Below are 18,647 nucleotides of genomic sequence, written 5' to 3'. Positions count from 1 at the left end.
CTATAGTCTAGTCGATAGTCTAGTCTATAGTCTAGTCTATAGTCTAGTCTATAGTCTAGTCTATAGTCTAGTCTATAGTCTAGTCTTTAGTCTAGTCTATAGTCTAGTCTTTAGTCTAGTCTATAGTCTAGTCTATAGTCTAGTCTATAGTCTAGTCTATAGTCTAGTCTAGTCTATAGTCTAGTCTATAGTCTAGTCTATAGTCTAGTCTATAGTCTAGTCTATAGTCTAGTCTATAGTCTAGTCTATAGTCTAGTCGATAGTCTAGTCTATAGTCTAGTCTTTAGTCTAGTCTATAGTTTGGTCTAGTTCATTGCCTTGGTGCTTAAAAAATATAAAAAAATTTGAAAATGAACTTAAAAGATGCTGGCTACTTGAAACGAAACTTTTTGCTAAATTAAACAATAACAATTTTAAAGTAATTCATATTAAATATATAGACTATACTAAGATAATACTTAAATATTGAATAGTATATAGTTTTTGTATGGTGTGTTATGATTTGGTGTTAACGCAAAGAACAAAGTGCTATTAAAAGGTTAAAAATTGAGAAAATAAAAAAATATTTGGCTTAAAGAAAAAAAAAACATAAGATAACTTAAAAAATTGTTTATAAAGCATTTGAAAAAGGTAGAGTTAAGAAAAAAATGTAAAATAAACAAAACAAAAAAAAAAAAAAAACGTATTTAGGTAAGAGAAAAACAAAAACACAAAGTAAAGGTAATAAAAAAATATATGTTTTGTTTTTTTTTTTTTTAGAAATTTGGCATACCGCAGCAGCTGCAGCAACAGCGGTGGCGCGTGATTGCGCCGCTTTTAATTGTGCCTGTAGGTGCAAGGGAGGATGAAAATAGCGGCAGGGATCACGTGTGCATCTACCTTTTACGGCGTCCATGCACACCGTAATGGAACCATCATCGTGTCGGGCAACACTCTCCTGCGGATGTGCAAAACGGCATTCAGATTCGGCACGTTTGCAAGCACCGCGCAAAAATTCACGACAAACCTATTGTTTTTTTTAGGTTGATTTTTTGATATTTTTTTTTTAAATTTTGTAGCATATTTTTTAGCAGCAACAGCAGTGTTTTATTTTGATATTTATTTTTTTTTGTTGTTTGTAGTTGTAGGTGTAATATTTTTATTTTGTAGCACATGGTGTTTTTTTATTATTTTTGAATTTATTTTTTATTTTTGTTTGGTGGTTTTCACATGGACGCAGGATAACAAATGGAACAAGGTAATTCAAGTAAACAATGTTTTGGTTTGTTTTTTTTTTAATAGAAAAAATAAAAAAGAAAATTTTGTTTTAAAATTTTTGTATTTTTTTGTTGTTGTTAAAGGATTTTGTTTTTAATTGTTGTAGACAACATTGGTTAATTATTTGTTTGCTTTTTTTATAACTGGCAAAATATTTAGCTTTTTTAGTTTGCAAAACTTTTGCATGCCAAATTTTGTTAGATTTTTTGCTAAGCTTTTTTTTCGCTAGCTTTTTTTGGTTTTTAATTTGAGAGCATTCGATTAGTGCTTTTGGAACATAAACAAATTTAACAAACAAAAAACATTAATTAACAATTTTTTAAAGAAGTTTTTTTTATTTTAATAAAATACAACAACTTTTTTTAGTAAAAAAACGTTTGGGGTTAATTATTTAGCTAAAATTTATCACATAAATATTTAAAACCTTTTTGGGGGGGCAACCAATTGGTTAAATAAGGGAGTCAAACTTTTAATTGGCTTAACGTGGCTTAAAATTTATTATAAACTAAAACTTTCGTTTTAGAAAAAATTCTATATGAAAGCTTTTCTGAAAAGCTTTTTGTATTTTTAAGGATTTTTAGTTCTTAAGGCTGCTAGAAGATTCAATAAAAAAGAGCTTTATTAAAAGCTTTTTAAACTTTTCGTAGAAATAAAAGCTTTTCTGAAAAGCTTTTTGTTTTCAATTCAAAATAGATTCAATATAGGAGAGCTTTATTAAAAGCTCTTTAAGCTTTTTTTAGAAACAACAAGGAAACTTATCGTTTTAAAAAAATGTCTATATAAAAGCTTTTTGTATTTTCAAGCAATTTTAGTTTTTTAAGGCTGGTATAAGATTCAATAAAAGGGAGGTTTTTTTAAAGCTTTGTAAGGTTTTCGTAGAAACGACACTATGAAGTCTATAAGTAAGCTTTTAATAAAAGCTTTTTGTAAATTTGTTCTAAGTATTGATGTTTTAAAGCTGTTGTATTATTATCCTTTGTTTAATAAAGAACACTTTTGTTGAAAGCTTTTTAAGCTTTTTTTCGTTCGGGAAACTTTCAGTTTTAAGAACAGCAAATTGAAAGCTTGTTGAAAGAAAGAATTTCAGTTTGTTTTAACATACTTTTATAAAAAACTTTCTGAAGAAACAATCATAAAGGCTTTAAAGCTCTTTGCTAATTTTGTGTTGTCAGTCTTTAGTTTTTCTAAGGGCTTTTTGATTCCATAAAAGGGAGCTTTATTAAAAGAAATAAGACTATTAAAGCTATAAGAAAGCTTTATATAAAAGCTTTTTATACATTTTTCTCTAAAGTGACCTTTTGTTATTTCAAGGATTTGTAGTTTTTAAGGGCTTTTTTATGGAATCAAAAATTCCATAAAAAGAGCTTTATTAACAGCTCTTTAAACTTTTTGGCTATAAGAAACCTTTATATAAAAGCTTTTTTAAAGGATTTTTAAAAGCTTTTTGATTCCATAAAAGAGAGCTTTATTAAAAGCTTTTTGCATAAACAATACTATTAAGGCTATAGAAAAGCTTTATATAAAAGCTTTTTGTACATTTTTTACACAAAGTGAAACATATTCATTGTTGCGGTTTTGAAACTATTGCTTTCACGTTTATTGGAGTCTATTTACGCTTTTTCGTACGTGTAAGCTTTCAGTTTACAAAAAAACAGCAAATTGAAAGCTTTGAATGAGAATTTCAGCTGGCTTTAACTTGATTTTATAAAAGAAAGCTTTTAAAAATCTATTTAAACTTTTTGCCGAATCAACCCTAAATAAAAGCTTTGAAAATAAGCTTTTTTCTGATTTGTTTTTAATTATAGTTTTTAAGGGCTTTTTGATTCCATTAAAGATAGCTTTATTAAAAGCTCTTAAAACGTTTGGTAGAAAAAATGTTATAAAGGCAAAGCTTTTTGTAAACTTTTGGCTTTACTGAATTATATTAATTGTATTTTCTTTTATTGAAAGCTTTTTAAACTTTTTTCATTCGGGAAAGCTTTCAGTTTAATAAACAGAATATTGTAAGCTTTAAATGTATTTTCAAGGAATAACAGTTTTCTTTGGTTTGCTTTTATAAAAGGGAGCTTTTAAAAAGCTTTTCAAACATTTTGAAGAAACAACGGTAAACAAGAGCTTTGTATAAAAGCTTTTTGCTAAATTTTGTTTTAATTGTATCGCCTTTAATTTTGTTTTTCTGCAAAACTTGTTAAGCTTTCGAATGTTATTACTCAGAAAGCTATAAAAGAAAGTTGTTTATAAAAGCTTTTTGTATTATTTTCCCAAAAAGACGCTATTGTAAAGACAATCTACTAAATGTTTTCCTTGTTTTAATGAAGAAGAACTTAATTGAAAGTATTTAAGCTTTTTAGTAATATAATTAAACAAGGATGAGCTTTATTGAAAGCTTTTTAAGCTTTTTGGTAACATGATTTATTAAAAGATTTTAAAGATTTGGGATCAACTTTTTGGTATTTGAAATAAAAAATATTCAAAACTTCTGATATAAGGAATAATCCACAAAAGCTTTTAAAGCTTTTAAATCAAAACCTCTAGATAATTTTCAAATTTGGAAATATTTTAGATTTATGTTTTTTTTAATTTTTTTGTAACAATTTAAACTCATTTTCTTTTTTATTTTCAAGATTTTTTTTTGTTTTTAGCAAAAGCTTTGCAAAGGTTTTTAAATAAAACGGAAAAAAATAATTTAATTAAACAAAATATTTCAACTAAAAGAAATGAGTTTTTCACAAGCAGCTGGGTAATGAAAAGAAAAACTGAAATAATTAAAAAAACAAAGAAAAGACAAATTCCAATTGGTTTTTTTAATTAAAAAACAAGTTATAAACCCTTATTTTGTTAACAAAAATACGAATGTGTGATTTTTTCTAGTTTTTTTTTTAATAATTAAAAAAAAGTTAAATAAAATAAAAAATAAAATAAACACAATAATAACTACAATAAATTATAAATAAAAAAATATTTATAAAATTTTTTCACTTAAATTTCTTTGTATAAAAGCTTAACACTTGGTTAATTTGAAAAAAAATAATACATTTTTTAACAGATATTTTCAAACTTAAAACATTTTATATACAATATTAAAAATTTCTTTTTTTTTAATAAATTAAAATTATTTAAATAACAAAACAATAACAGAAAAAACTTATATAAAAAACATGCTTTTTTATATAGTTAAATTTAGTTAATTATTATTATTATTTTTTTTTTGTAATAATATTTTACAAAAAAATTTTAATTATTATAAAAAATTATTTGAAATTAAAAATCAACAAAACTCAAACATTAATTAGTAGTTATATAAAGTCAAAGTTAAATAGTAAAAGTTTGAGAAAAAACATGCTTTTGACAAAAAACTCACCTCTAATCGATCGGAACGTGGTATTTTTTGTTGAGCCACTTGTACCGCTTGCGGTACAACTGGTCCCAATTGTGAGACAGCTGTAGGATCAGGACCCAATAAGGCAGGCACTAAATGACCAGGTGCAAAATATGGACTGTATGTGTTAGCAGGTATGCCAGTTAAATAAGGATTTGTGGCCTAGAAAATAAAAACAGAAAATCGAAATTTAATTATTAATAAAAAGAAAATAATCATAACCCTAGACCAGTAACGCCCGCTTAATAATAAGAACCTTTTTCTAACGTTATACAACTGTACAACAAACCAGAAAAAATACTCTGATCTAGTTCTGTTCTAGTTCTGTTCTAGTTCTGTTCTAGTTCTGTTCTAGTTCTGTTCTAGTTCTGTTCTAGTTCTGTTCTAGTTCTGTTCTAGTTCTGTTCTAGTTCTATTCTAGTTCTGTTCTAGTTCTGTTCTAGTTCTGTTCTAGTTCTAGTTCTAGTTCTGTTCTAGTTCTGTTTTAGTTCTGTTCTAGTTCTGTTCTAGTTCTGTTCTAGTTCTGTTCTAGTTCTGTTCTAGTTCTGTTCTAGTTCTGTTCTAGTTCTGTTCTAGTTCTGTTCTAGTTCTATTCTAGTTCTATTCTAGTTCTGTTCTAATTTTGTTCTAGTTCTGTTCTAGTTCTGTTCTAGTTCTGTTCTAGTTCTGTTCTAGTTCTGTTTTAGTTCTGTTCTAGTTCTGTTCCAGTTCTTTTCCAGTTCTTTTCTAGTTCTGTTTTAGTTCTGTTCTAGTTCTGTCTAGTTCTAGTTATCTGTTTCTAGTTCTGTCTAGTTCTGTGTTCTAGTTCTGTTCTAGTTCTGTTTCTAGTTCTGTTTCTAGGTTCTGTCTAGTTCTGTTCTAGGTCTGTTCAGTTCTGTTCTAGTTTCTAGTTTCTAGTTCTGTTCTAGTTCTGTTCTAGTTCTGTTCTAGTTCTGGTTCTAGTTCTGGTTCGAGTTCTGTTTCAGTTCTGGTCTAGTTCTGGTTCTAGTTCTGTTCTAGTTCTGTTCTAGTTCTGTTCTAGTTCTGTTCGAGTTCGTTCTAGTTAGTTCTAGTGCGTTCTAGTTCTGTTCTAGTTCTAGTTCTAGTTCCTAGTTCTGTTCTAGTTCTGTTCTAGCTCTGTTCTAGTTCTAGTTCTAGTTCTGTTCTAGTTCTGTTGTCTAGCTCTGTTAGTTGCTAGTTCTGTTCTAGTTCTGTTCTAGTTCTGTTCTAGCTCTGTTCGGTTCTAGGTTTCTGTTCTGTTCTAGTTGCTGGTTCTAGTTCTGTGCTAGTTCTGTTCTAGTTCTGTTCTAGTTCTGTTCTAGTTCTGTTCTAGTTCTGTTCTAGTTCTGTTCTAGTTCTGTTCTAGTTCTGTTCTAGTTCTGTTCTAGTTCTGTTCTAGTTCTGTTCTAGTTCTGTTCTAGTCTGTTCTAGTTCTGTTCTAGTTCTGTTCTAGTTCTGTTCTAGTTCTGTTCTAGTTCTGTTCTAGTTCTGTTCTAGTTCTGTTCTAGTTCTGTTCTAGTTCTGTTCTAGTTCTGTTCTAGTTCTGTTCTAGTTCTGTTCTAGTTCTGTTCTAGTTCTGTTCTAGTTCTGTTCTAGTTCTGTTCTAGTTCTGTTCTAGTTCTGTTCTAGTTCTGTTCTAGTTCTGTTCTAGTTCTGTTCTAGTTCTGTTCTAGTTCTGTTCTAGTTCTGTTCTAGTTCTGTTCTAGTTCTGTTCTAGTTCTGTTCTAGTTCTGTTCTAGTTCTGTTCTAGTTCTGTTCTAGTTCTGGTCTAGTTCTGTTCTAGTTCTTTTCTAGTTCTGTTCTAGTTCTGGTCTAGTTCTGTTCTAGTTCTGTTCTAGTTCTGTTCTAGTTCTGTTCTAGTTCTGTTCTAGTTCTGTTCTAGTTCTGTTCTAGTTCTGTTCTAGTTCTGTTCTAGTTCTGTTCTAGTTCTGTTCTAGTTCTGTTCTAGTTCTGTTCTAGTTCTGTTCTAGTTCTGTTCTACTTCTGTTTTAGTTCTGTTTTAGTTCTGTTCTGGTTCTTTCTAGTTCTTTTCTAGTTCTGTTCTAGTTCTGTTCTAGTTCTGTTCTAGTTCTGTTCTAGTTCTGTTCTAGTTCTGTTCTAGTTCTGTTCTAGTTCTGTTCTAGTTCTGTTCTAGTTTGTTCTAGTTCTGTTCTAGTTCTGTTCTAGTTCTTTCTAGTTCTGTTCTAGTTCTGTTCTAGTTCTGTTCTAGTTCTGTTCTAGTTCTGTTCTAGTTCTGTTCTAGTTCTGTTCTAGTTCTGTTCTAGTTCTGTTCTAGTTCTGTTTAGTTCTGTTCTAGTTCTGTTCTAGCTCTGTTCTAGTTCTGTTCTAGTTCTGTTCTAGTTCTGTTCTAGCTCTGTTCTAGTTCTGTTCTAGTTCTGTTCTAGTTCTGTTCTAGTTCTGTTCTAGTTCTTTCTGGTTCTGTCTAGTTCTGTTCTAGTTCTGTTCTAGTTCTGTTCTAGTTCTGTTCTAGTTCTGTTCTAGTTCTGTTCTAGTTCTGTTCTAGTTCTGTTTCTAGTTCTGTTCTAGTTTCTGTTCTAGTTCTGTTCTAGTTCTGTTCTAGTTCTGGTCTAGTTCTGTTCTAGTTCTTTTCTAGTTCTGTTCTAGTTCTGGTCTAGTTCTGTTCTAGTTCTGTTCTAGTTCTGTTCTAGTTCTGTTCTAGTTCTGTTCTAGTTCTGTTCTAGTTCTGTTCTAGTTCTGTTCTAGTTCTGTTCTAGTTCTGTTCTAGTTCTGTTCTAGTTCTGTTCTAGTTCTGTTCTAGTTCTGTTCTAGTTCTGTTCTAGTTCTGTTCTAGTTCTGTTCTACTTCTGTTTTAGTTCTGTTTTAGTTCTGTTCTGGTTCTGTTCTAGTTCTTTCTAGTTCTGTTCTAGTTCTGTTCTAGTTCTGTTCTAGTTCTGTTCTAGTTCTGTTCTAGTTCTGTTCTAGTTCTGTTCTAGTTCTGTTCTAGTTCTGTTCTAGTCCTGTTCTAGTTCTGTTTTAGTTCTGTTCTAGTTCTGTTCTAATTCTGTTCTAGTTCTGTTCTAGTTCTGTTCTAGTCCTGTTTTAGTTCTGTTCTAGTTCTGTTCTAGTTGTCTTCTAGTTCTGTTCTAATTCTGTTCTAGTTCTGTGTGTGAGTTCCATAAATCATTATTTTATTTCTCACATATTGTTGCTGTTGCAAATCTTACTCTCTCTCTCGCCTTGGCAGGTGTTAACAAAAGGCGTTAAGTTAACAGCCTCAGTTAACAATATTATTATTGTTATTGTTTTACTTTATTATTGTTTTTCATTATTATTACTATTTTTTATTATTATGTACTCACATTATTATTATTATTTTGTATTAATATTTTTTCTTTTCGTTTTTTTTCAGTAATTTTATTGAACCGCGGGTGAGTACAATTCTTTTACATTCATCCATTTATTGTATAAATGATGAAAAAAATCGAAAAAAAAAGTATTAAAACCCTGTGCTATTGTTCTTTAATAATATATTAAATATATATTTATATATAACCATAATATATTCCATTTACAAATGTAACATATTTTTGTTTTATATAAGAAATTTCTCGGTAGTTTACACAACTCTTAGCGAGAAATATCAGCAGCAACAACAACTACAACTGCAAAAAGAATTAAATAAAAATATAAAATACTGGTGGTTTTTTGTTCACCTTAATCCAATGACCTTACTTTGTAAATACAGATTTTTTTTCTGTTGTTACACTGTGACATACATACATATGTACTATTTGTATAAAATATTTACTAGACAGTGGGTAGTCAGACTAGGGTCAAGACTGTAGCCAAGTCTGTCTCTATACACTAGACTATAGACTAGACAAAAGACTAGACCAGACTATTGCCAAAGCTATTCCAGACTGTAGCCAATACTATAGTCTATAATATAGCCAATGCTACTGTCCAGACTATAATCCAGTCCAGACTATGGTGTGGACTAAAGTCTGCTCTATGATCTGAAATTCCTTTCTGTATTCTGCACCACTGTTCCTACAACTATTTACCGTGTATATATTTTATTTTAATAATATTTACTTTTTTTTCTGAGTTGTTTTTACTTGTTCTGTTCATATTTTCCACCATGTTTAACCACAACTATTAACCCATATTGTTCCTCTGGAAGAATATATATGAATAAAATATTATAATGCGGATGTTGGGTGTGTTGAATGAATTAATGAATATGAACCAAAAACAACAATAAAAATGAAAACGTGGTTTAGTTTGGCAATGCCAACCAAGCAACAACAATTATACCACCAAAAGGAGTTTTCACTGGTGGCGGCTAAAGGAGAACAGAACAGAAGAAGCATAAAAATTTCGCGCATTTTTAAATAATAATTTTAACATCACAACTCTTCTATACAATATATAAATTACGTGTTTAAATAACATTTTATTTGCCTCTGTGCTATATTTTGATTCAACTTTTTTCATTCTTTTTTTTGTTGGCTAGTGTTTTTTCTATGGTTCCATTCTGTAGCTGTATTTATTACAGTTGGCCAAGTGTATGGGGGTATGGTAATAATTCGTGGGTGTGTAAACTGTATTCTATTTTTTTCCCTTGCATCAGAGTAGTAGTTTTACATGCTGCTAAATGTCATCTTTTTTTTAACACTAGTTTTATTTTTTTTGGTCAACAAATTCTCGCTTTTTTCCGGGTTAGCATGATTTTACAAAAAAAAAATAGTTGTGGAAAAAAATTTTACTCTAAAGATGTGATTATTACATTTATCTTATAAATATTCATATTTTTGGGGTTTGCAAGGCAACTTAACACTTTTTCTGTTAGTAGTTACTAGAGATGGTAAATCATCATCATCATCATCATAACCATTACAATGATTTTCCTTAGTGTGTAAACTATGAGAACAGATTTTTTTGACTAAATGTTTTTGACAGAGAACCGGAAAGTGAGGAAAAGGTCTGTCTCATGGTGGTTAGATTGCATAAATTGTAGATATTTTACTAAAAGAAAGCTGTCACTGATAAAAAAGAATATTTAAGGAAAAAACTAATTGTAGTTAGAATAGTTTCTAATCCAGTCCAAAGTGTAGTATAAAGTCTAGTCTATAGTCTAGTCTAGAGTCTAGTCTATAGTCTAGCCTATAGTCCAGTCTAGAGTCTAGTCTAGTCTATAGTCTAGTCTATAGTCTAGTCTATAGTCTAGTCTATAGTCTAGTCTATAGTCTAGTCTATAGTCTAGTCTATAGTCTAGTCTATAGTCTAGTCTATAGTCTAGTCTATAGTCTAGTCTATAGTCTAGTCTATAGTCTAGTTTATAGTCTAGTCTATAGTCTAGTTTATAGTCTAGTCTATAGTCTAGTCTATAGTCTAGTCTATAGTCTAGTCTATAGTCTAGTCTATAGTCTAGTCTATAGTCTAGTCTATAGTATAGTCTAGTCTATAGTCTAGTCTATAGTCTAGTCTATAGTCTAGTCTATAGTCTAGTCTATAGTCTAGTCTATAGTAGTCTATAGTCTAGTCTAGTCTATAGTCTAGTCTATAGTCTAGTCTATAGTCTAGTCTATAGTCTAGTCTATAGTCTAGTCTATAGTCTAGTCTAGTCTAGTCTATAGTCTAGTCTATAGTCTAGTATATAGTCTATAGTCTAGCCTATAGTCTAGCCTATAGTCTAGTCTATAGTCTAGTCTATAGTCTAGTCTATAGTCTAGTCTATTGTCTAATCTATAGTCTAGTCTATAGTCAAGTCTATAGTCTAGTCTATAGTCTAGTCTATAGTCTAGTCTATAGTCTAGTCTATAGTCTAGTCTATAGTTTAGTCTAGTATAGTCTATAGTCTAGTCTATAGTCTAGTCTATAGTCTGGTTTATAGTCTAGTCTATAGTCTAGTCTATAGTCTAGCCTATAGTCTAGTCTATAGTCTAGTCTATAGTCTAGTCTATAGTCTAGTCTATAGTCTAGTCTATAGTTTAGTCTATAGTCTTGTCTATAGTCTAGTCTATAGTCTAGTCCATAGTCTAGTATATAGTCTATTCTATAGTCTAGTCTATAGTCTAGTCTATAGTCTAGTCTATAGTCTAGTCTATAGTCTAGTCTATAGTCTAGTCTATAGTCTAGTCTATAGTCTAGTCTATAGTCTAGTCTATAGTCTAGTCTATAGTCTAGTCTATAGTCTAGTCTATAGTCTAGTCTATAGTCTAGTCTATAGTCTAGTCTATAGTCTAGTCTATAGTCTAGTCTATAGTCTAGTCTATAGTCTAGTCTATAGTCTAGTCTATAGTCTAGTCTATAGTCTAGTCTATAGTCTAGTCTATAGTCTAGTCTATAGTCTAGTCTATAGTCTAGTCTATAGTCTAGTCTATAGTCTAGTCTATAGTCTAGTCTATAGTCTAGTCTATAGTCTAGTCTATAGTCTAGTCTATAGTTTAGTCTATAGTTTAGTCTATAGTCTAATCTATAGTCTAGTCTATAGTCTAGTCTATAGTCTAATCTATAGTCTAGTCTATAGTCTAGTCTATAGTCTAGTCTATAGTCTAGTCTATAGTCTAGTCTATAGTCTAGTCTATAGTCTAGTCTATAGTCTAGTCTATAGTCTAGTCTATAGTCTAGTCTATAGTCTAGTCTATAGTCTAGCCTATAGTCTAGTCTATAGTCTAGTCTATAGTCTAGTCTATAGTCTAGCCTATAGTCTAGTCTATAGTCTAGTCTATAGTCTAGCCTATAGTCTAGTCTATAGTCTAGTCTATAGTCTAGTCTATAGTTTAGTCTATAGTTTAGTCTATAGTCTGATCTAAAGTTCTGTCCATTGTCTTTATTATATTATATGGTCCATTCTCTAGTCCAGTTTATAGTCCAGCTTATAGTCTAGGCTATGGTCTAGTCTATATTCTTGTCCACAGTCTGGTCTATAGCCACATTCTCTTAAAGTACTATTTAAAATTACAATTTCTTTACTTACCACTTGTGGCACTTGTCCTGGTATAACTGGCTGTCCTGGTGCAATACCCATCTGTTGCATTAGTGCATTTTTCAAGGCAAGATGATTACGGCCATTTATCAACAATTGATCCTTCAAATGTTGTGGAGGATGAAAATATTTGCAAGGCGGTTTATCACGATTACAACGACCCTAAAAGTACACAACAGATAAACAAAATATATTTAGTAAATTTTTCTTAACATTTATCACTCTCTTCTTTGTCTCGCTTATAGAGCAAAATATAGAGAGAGTACATAAGTAAAAGTTCGAAGGTTCTATAAGATAATAATAAACTTGTAAATAACATAAAATATTTGCTAAAATGGAAAAAGAAACTAAGACCATAAATAAATTATCAATGTAGCCAAAAAAAGGACAACAGATAATATTTCTTTTTTTTATTACGTTTCCTTAAGACTTTGTTTTGTCTTTGGCTGATTTTTTTTTTAATTTTGCACAAAAAAATGTTAAGAAATATATATGAGCAACTAAGGAAATATGTCTTTTAAAGCTGCCAGGAGTATAACAAAGAGCAAAAACAAGAAAAAAGAAGGAAATAAATATTATCCTTAAATAACTAAGGAGAATGTACAAAGACTCTGGCATTGTTTTCATTGTTTTGTCTGCTTTGTTTTTTCTTATTTGTTTTTTGTTTATGTATGTGATAATTCCAACTTCATCAAGGACTATGGTGTTTTTTTTCTTCCAAAATTTTTATGAGTGTGTGTAGGGATGTATGCATGTGTGTTTTTTGGTGATGTCATTTGTCTCTTTTGTTACTTTAGTTTTATAAAAATATATTTGGTTTTTGTATTTTTTATTGTATTTAGTGTGAACGTAATATTTTTAGCTCCTGTAGACAACCTTTTTTTTTGCCAGAATAATAGGGAGCTTTTGGGGGTAATTTGGTGTTACGCTGTCACTTTTTAAAATACCCTACATTGGCTTATTCGATTCTAGTTCCTATATTTACCAAATTTATAACTGAAAGTTTTTTTACATATTATTGTTTTTTCGAAGTATCATAATGTTTGTTAAAAGCTCATTATAAAAACCTTTGTTAAAGCTTTAAAAACCTTTGCTAAAGCTTTTCTGAAATTCGTTTATCAGTACTATTCATAAAAGTTTTTGTCTAAGTATTCCTTAAAAGTTTTCAAACGCTTTTCATAAAAGCTATTTTGCTAAGTTTTTCTAAAGAGCTTTTTCGAAAGTTTTTGATAAAGTTTTTTTCAAAACTTTAGTTAATTTTTTTTTAAGTTTTTCTCAAAGCCTTTTCTGAAAACGTTTTCTCAAGACTTTTCTTTAGAGCGGTTTTCAAAGCTTTTTTTATTAGTTCTTATTAAAAGCTTTTCTATCAGTTTTTCTTAAAAACTTTTTTCAAAGCTTTTCTTTAAAGTTTTTTTTAACACAGTTTTACTTAAAAGATTATTTTAGTAAATATATTATTCAAAGCTGTTCTTAAAAGCCTTTATTGAAATTGTTATTAAATGGTTTTATTAAAAGCTCTTGTAAAAAGGTTTTTAAAAGTTTTCGTAAATACTTTTCTTAAAAGCTTTCATTATAAACTTTTCTCAAAAGTTTATGTAGATAGATAGATAGATAGATTAAAGCTTTTCTCAATACATCTTTCAAAGCTTTCTTAAAAGCTCTTGTTAAAAGCATTATTAAAATTTTCTATTGATGACTTTTTAAAAAGCTTTTGTAAATAATTTTCTTAAAAGCTTTCATTATAAACTTTTCTCAAAAGCTTTTGTTAAAAACTTTTCTTAAAAGCTTTTGTAAAAAAACATTTCTTGAATAATAAAAGTTATTTAAAGCTTTTTAAGCTTTTATTTAAAACTTTTCTTAAAAGCTTTCATTATAAACTTTTTGTTTTAAGTTTTCGTTAAAAACTTTTCTTATAAGCTTTATTTATTAAACTTTCTTAAAGCCTTTGTAAAAACATTTGTCAAAACAGGCTTTACAGCTTTTTATAAAAGCTCTATAAAAACTGAAGGCTTTGTTAAAGCATTAATTAAAATTTTTCGTTGTAGGCATTTATAAAAAGCTTTTGTAGACACTTTTCTTAAAAGCTGTCACTAAAAACTTTTCATGAAAGCTTTTCTTAAAATAAAATTCTTTAATGTTTTTCCTAAAACAATTTCTTTCGAAAAACATTTGTTAAACAAGCTTTAAAGCTTTTTGTAAAAGCTCTATAAACATGGAAGATTTTTTATAAGCTTTTGTACAAAACTGACATCTTTGATGCTTTCAGGCTTTATCGCTGAAATACTTAATTGTGTATTTTTAAGCTTTTTAAAAAAGCTTTTTGTTTTTGCTAAAGTTTTCTATTTAAGCTTTACCTAATAAATCTTTATAAAAGTATGGTTGAGGATGTAATGCGTTAAAATTTTCTTTAAAAGCTTTTGGTTTTTGAAAACTTTATAAATAAATCTTTGCAAAATAATAAGTCTGTCTAATTTTTTTTTAATAAAAATAGCGAAAAGCTTTAAAAGTCGTTATTTACTAATGTTTTTGTTCATATTATTCGCGCTTTTCTTTCTTTTGTTTGTTGTACATCCTTTCAGTTTATTTGTTATTTTTCTTATACTTTTGTTATTTGTAGCTTTTAATATTTTATTTCAGTTTCTAGTTTCACAACTACAACTACAACTAAGTTACTAAATAATTGTATACTAGAGAGAGAGAGAGAGTGTGTGTTTGTGCATTTGAAAAAGTTATCCTTTGAGCTTTAAGCACATAAATTATCACTTAATAAATTACATTAGTAAGCGAAATACTACTACTATTACTCTTACAAAATTTCATACTAACACTTTCTATTTAGATTTGAAAATAACCAGGCAGTTTTATAAGGTGACAAAGAACCCCTTTAGGAGAGAATTTCTCCTCAAGATTCCCTACTTTAGTGTTCACAAGTAATACGGGAAGGGACAACTTTAAAGCTTTTCTTCTTTACTGAAGTTTAGCCATCATAAGTAAACTGTTGTTGTTGCTAAAGCTTTACAGGGTATGTGTGAATGTTAGATTGTTGCCAGATTTAGAGATTTAACTTGCTCCCCTCTTGTTATTTTTGCATTATTTTTAAAAAATAACTTAAATTTCAAAAAACATTAAATAGTAATTCTAGGAATTATTTTTCCTAGGGTGTTTAATTTTAAACTTGAGACTGTAGCAGCATAATAATTCATCCAGATACTTAGATTTTACAACAAAACCAAAAAAAAAAAAGTTTTAATTTAACATTCCAAGAAGTTTAGACAATAAAAAAGCAAATTGTTAGAAATCATTAAAGGCAAAAGTAGTTGGGAAATGTTGTTGAGAAAGAAAGAAATTTTTAATTTACATTATTAAATATAAAAAGCTTTAAAAATTTAAATTTTATTTAAACAATTTTTTTAACAACATCTTAAAAGAAATCGCCTTTAGCTGCTGAAACTAATATTGCATTTCTTTTAGCTTTTAAGTATATTTTCTTTTAATTTTTTTTATACTTCTAATAGCAATTTTTCTCGCTTTTTTTCTTAAGTATTAAGCATATAAAAATAGCTATACACTGCTATTTATTTTCATAAGATTAGCAATTTGCACATAGAAAAAAAAACTACTCCACAATGGACATTGCTGTGCAAGTGCAGCTTATAGTAGAGAATGAATAAAAAAAATAACGTATTTTATATTTAAATTCCATACAGATCAAATAAAACATTTTTCAACATTTAACACTTAACTTATCAGCAATAAGTAAAAGTTGCACAAAAAAAAAAAAATGCAACTAAAAATATATTTAATGTTTTCAGTTTTTTTTTTTTTCGCTCACTTCCACCCACCCAGTTGTTTTCTTTAAGAAAAAAAAAATTGCTAAAGAATTGTACAGCAATTTTCTAGTGCAATTTTTCAGTTCTGCTCTTTTTGTGATAAACATTATGCATAAGAAACAAAACTTACGGAGGACAGTTTGTTATTGAGTAGCTGAACATGTTCGGGGAGGAAAAAAAGGTGGCCATTAGCATCTATAAAATAACAATAGTGATATTTTGTAAAAGTTTTAGAACTTAAAAAAGCTTAATCATCTATTCGAGAACAGATTTTTGCAAGCATTTAAAAAAAAAATTTATTAACTTTTGAAAAAGCTTTTTTTAAGCTTTAGAAAAAGCTTTTTTTTTCAGCTTTAGAAAAAGTTTTTAGGAAAACTGCTTATCATACTTGGAAGAAAAGCATTTTATAAGCTTTAGAATAGCCTTTCGTAACATTTTACAAAAGCTTTTTGTAGGATTTTAGCTTAAGAAAGCTTAAGCTTTAGAATAGCTTTTTATAAGCTTTTAGAAAAGCCTTTCGTAACATTTTATAAAAGCTTTTTGTAGGATTTCAGAAACAAATTTGGAAGAAAAGCTTTTTGTAAGCTTTAGAATAGCTTTTTGTAAGTTTATAAGCTTTAAGAAAAGCCTTTCGTAACATTTTTTAAAAGCTTTATGTAGGACTTTAGAAAAACATTTGGTTTGCCTTAATAAAAGCTTTTCGTAGGCTTATGAAAAGCTTTTTGTATGCTGGTAGAAGCACTTCTTGGAAGCTTGTAGAAAAGACATTTACAAGCTTTTAGAAAAGCCTTTATCAGTAAGCTTTTACAAACATTTTAATTAGGAGTATTTTATAAATGCTTGTTGTTGGCTTTTAGAAAAACATTTTTTTTTTCGCTTCAATAAAAGCTTTTCGTAGGCTTTTAGAAAAGTTTTTTGTAGGCTTATAGAAAAGCTTATAGAACCACTTTTTGGAAGCTTGTAAAAAAGCCTTTTTCAAGCTTTTTATAAACTTGTTGAAAAACCTTTTGCAAGCCTTCTATAAGCGTTTAGAAAAGCCTCTTGCAAGCCTTTTATAAGCGTAAGCCTTTAGAAACGTTTTTAGTCGGAGCATATTATAAAAGCCTTTTTCTATAGTTTCTTGTAAACTTTTACAAAGCCGTTTTTAAGCTTTTAAAAAGTATTTTTATAAAATTATTCTATAAATCATCGAAAAAGCTTTCCAAAAGCAATTGTTTAAATATTTCCGTCAGATTTTTATAAAAGCTTCCTTTAAACCTAAAAAAGCTTATATAAGCACTTTTTGGAAGCTTGTAAAAAAACCTTTTGTAAGCCTTTAGAAACGTTTTTATTAGGAGCATATTATGAAAGCTTTTTTCAATACTATCTTGTAAGCTTTTACAAACCCGTTTTTAAGCTTTTAGAAAATATTTTTATAAAGTCCTTCTATAAGCCTTTCGAAATAGCTTTTCAAAAAAAGCACTTGTTTGAATATTTCTGTCAGATTTTTGCAAAAGCTTCCTACAGACTTTAGTAAAAGCTTTGTAAAATGCTTTCTACAAACTATTGCAAAATCATGACAAAAAAATCTTAAAAAATCTTTGTACAAACTTGTGGCTAAGCTTTCGAAAACTGTCGAAAAAAATACTTTATGAAAGCTTCTGGAAACATTTTTTAGAAAATTATTCTACAAAATTTTAGAAAGCTTTTTAAACTATTGGTAAATATTTATGTATTTTTTTAGAACAAATGTGCTAAAAGCTTTCTACAACATTCGGCAAAAGCTTTCTACAACCTAATGGAAAACACTTCTACAAAATTTTGGAAATTATTTCTTCAAAAAATCGTAAAAGCTTTGAAATAAGATTCAAAAAAGGCTTCCTACAGACGTTTCAAAAGCTTGCTTCAAACTTTTGAAAAATAAACTTAAAGAAAGCGTTTTTTAAAAAGCATTCTACAAACTTTCCGCAAAAGCTTTCCACAACTCTTTGAAAAAAAGTTTTTAAAAGTTACAAATAAAAGCCATAGACAACTCTCGAGAAAGCTTTATTAAAGCTCTGTTGTTAAGACATTGTAATGATTTCTCTAGAAGAATTTTATTAATAAGAAGTTGTAACTAGTAAGGATGTGAATAACAAAGCTTTTTTCAATAGGTTTCCTATAGATTTTTAATTTGTTAAAGTTTTTTAACAAAACTGGTCACCTTTCGGCTGTTATAGTCGTTAATGTTTTGTCTTCGTTTTATTATTTATACTTTTAGCCAATATGTATGTAATTTTCTTTTTCCAATTTAATGCTTTTCTATGTAAATGTAATAATGTTACCAATTTTCTGTTCAGTTTTTTTTGCTTGCAACAAATTGTAGTCAATAGGAAATAAAGCTTTTGGAAACGTTTTACAAAATTTTTAAAAAATTTAGGGAATAAGCTTTAAAAAAGCTTTAATTACAAGTTTATTCAGAGTATTTGTAAAAGTTTTATAAGCTTTAAGATGGCAGTTAGTGGTTTGTAAATATAAAAGCTTAAGTAAAGCTTTGTATTCATATAAAGCTTTAAGCCAAAGCAGACTTTCATAAAAGCTTAAATTAAACTTTGAATAGAAATGTCAAGCTATTGAAACTAAATGAAATTTCATTTAAATGAGAAATAACTAAAGCTTTCTAAAAGCTTTTGTATAAAACAACTGATCTTAGCTCTTAATTGTGTAAAACTTTTGATAAATTTCATAAGTTATAATTTTCTCTAAATTTTCTACTGACCATTCCCGCTGCTTCGTAGTCATATGAACCGTTGCAGTGCAAATATATACTTAAAGCATGATGTGCATGCAGCAAACACAACACAATTGTATGTGTCGTTTATACGCCACTAAACATTTTCATGTCGTTCAATTGTAATCTACATGACTGTTTTGCAATCTATACAGATACAAATGTATTTCACATTTACTTTCTTTTTTTTTGTGATTTCTATAACATCTATTACATTTTGCTATATTTGCATTGAAATGAAAACTAAAATTCTCCAATATATACAAGAGTTTTGCATAGAAGTGTAAAGTGTTGCAACAACGACGACAAAAACTGACTTAAAACTGCTATAAAGCAAAATGCGTTAAATGTGTATATAAAAAATGGTGTCCAATTTTTTGTTAATACAAAATGATAGAACTTTGTTTATATATATTTTTTCGAGAGAATGAATGAATGGTGAAAAAAACTGCAAGATTATCCTTTTAAAATTACAATGATTACGTTTATTTTTGTGCATTTTTTTGTTAAAGTTGAGGGGTA

The 18,647-nt window shown here is 28.6% G+C and overlaps 1 protein-coding gene across 15 annotated transcripts in view; it reads right to left on the bottom strand.

Moving 5' to 3' along the window:
* The window catches only part of LOC119607745 (GATA zinc finger domain-containing protein 14), a 158,847-nt gene that overhangs the window by 31,145 nt on the left and 109,055 nt on the right, over positions 1-18,647 (bottom strand). For 10 of the 15 annotated variants that reach the window (XM_037961833.1, XM_037961834.1, XM_037961832.1 and 7 more), the window contains 3 exons: positions 11,538-11,708; positions 4,619-4,798; positions 773-1,006 (listed from right to left, as the gene is read on the bottom strand). In XM_037961833.1, the coding sequence (XP_037817761.1) occupies positions 773-1,006; positions 4,619-4,798; positions 11,538-11,708 (585 nt within the window). The remainder of the gene's footprint in view (positions 1-772; positions 1,007-4,618; positions 4,799-11,537; positions 11,709-18,647) is intronic. The other 5 variants (XM_037961846.1, XM_037961844.1, XM_037961845.1 and 2 more) reach the window with 1 other exon arrangement.

The sequence above is a fragment of the Lucilia sericata genome, unplaced genomic scaffold, assembly GCF_015586225.1.
Source record: "Lucilia sericata isolate MDLA Ls3-8-SP2 unplaced genomic scaffold, ASM1558622v1 Contig000743F_arrow, whole genome shotgun sequence".
NCBI lineage: Eukaryota > Metazoa > Arthropoda > Insecta > Diptera > Calliphoridae > Lucilia > Lucilia sericata.
Note: the sequence above shows the minus strand (reverse complement) of the source record. Positions and strands in the feature narration are given on the sequence as shown.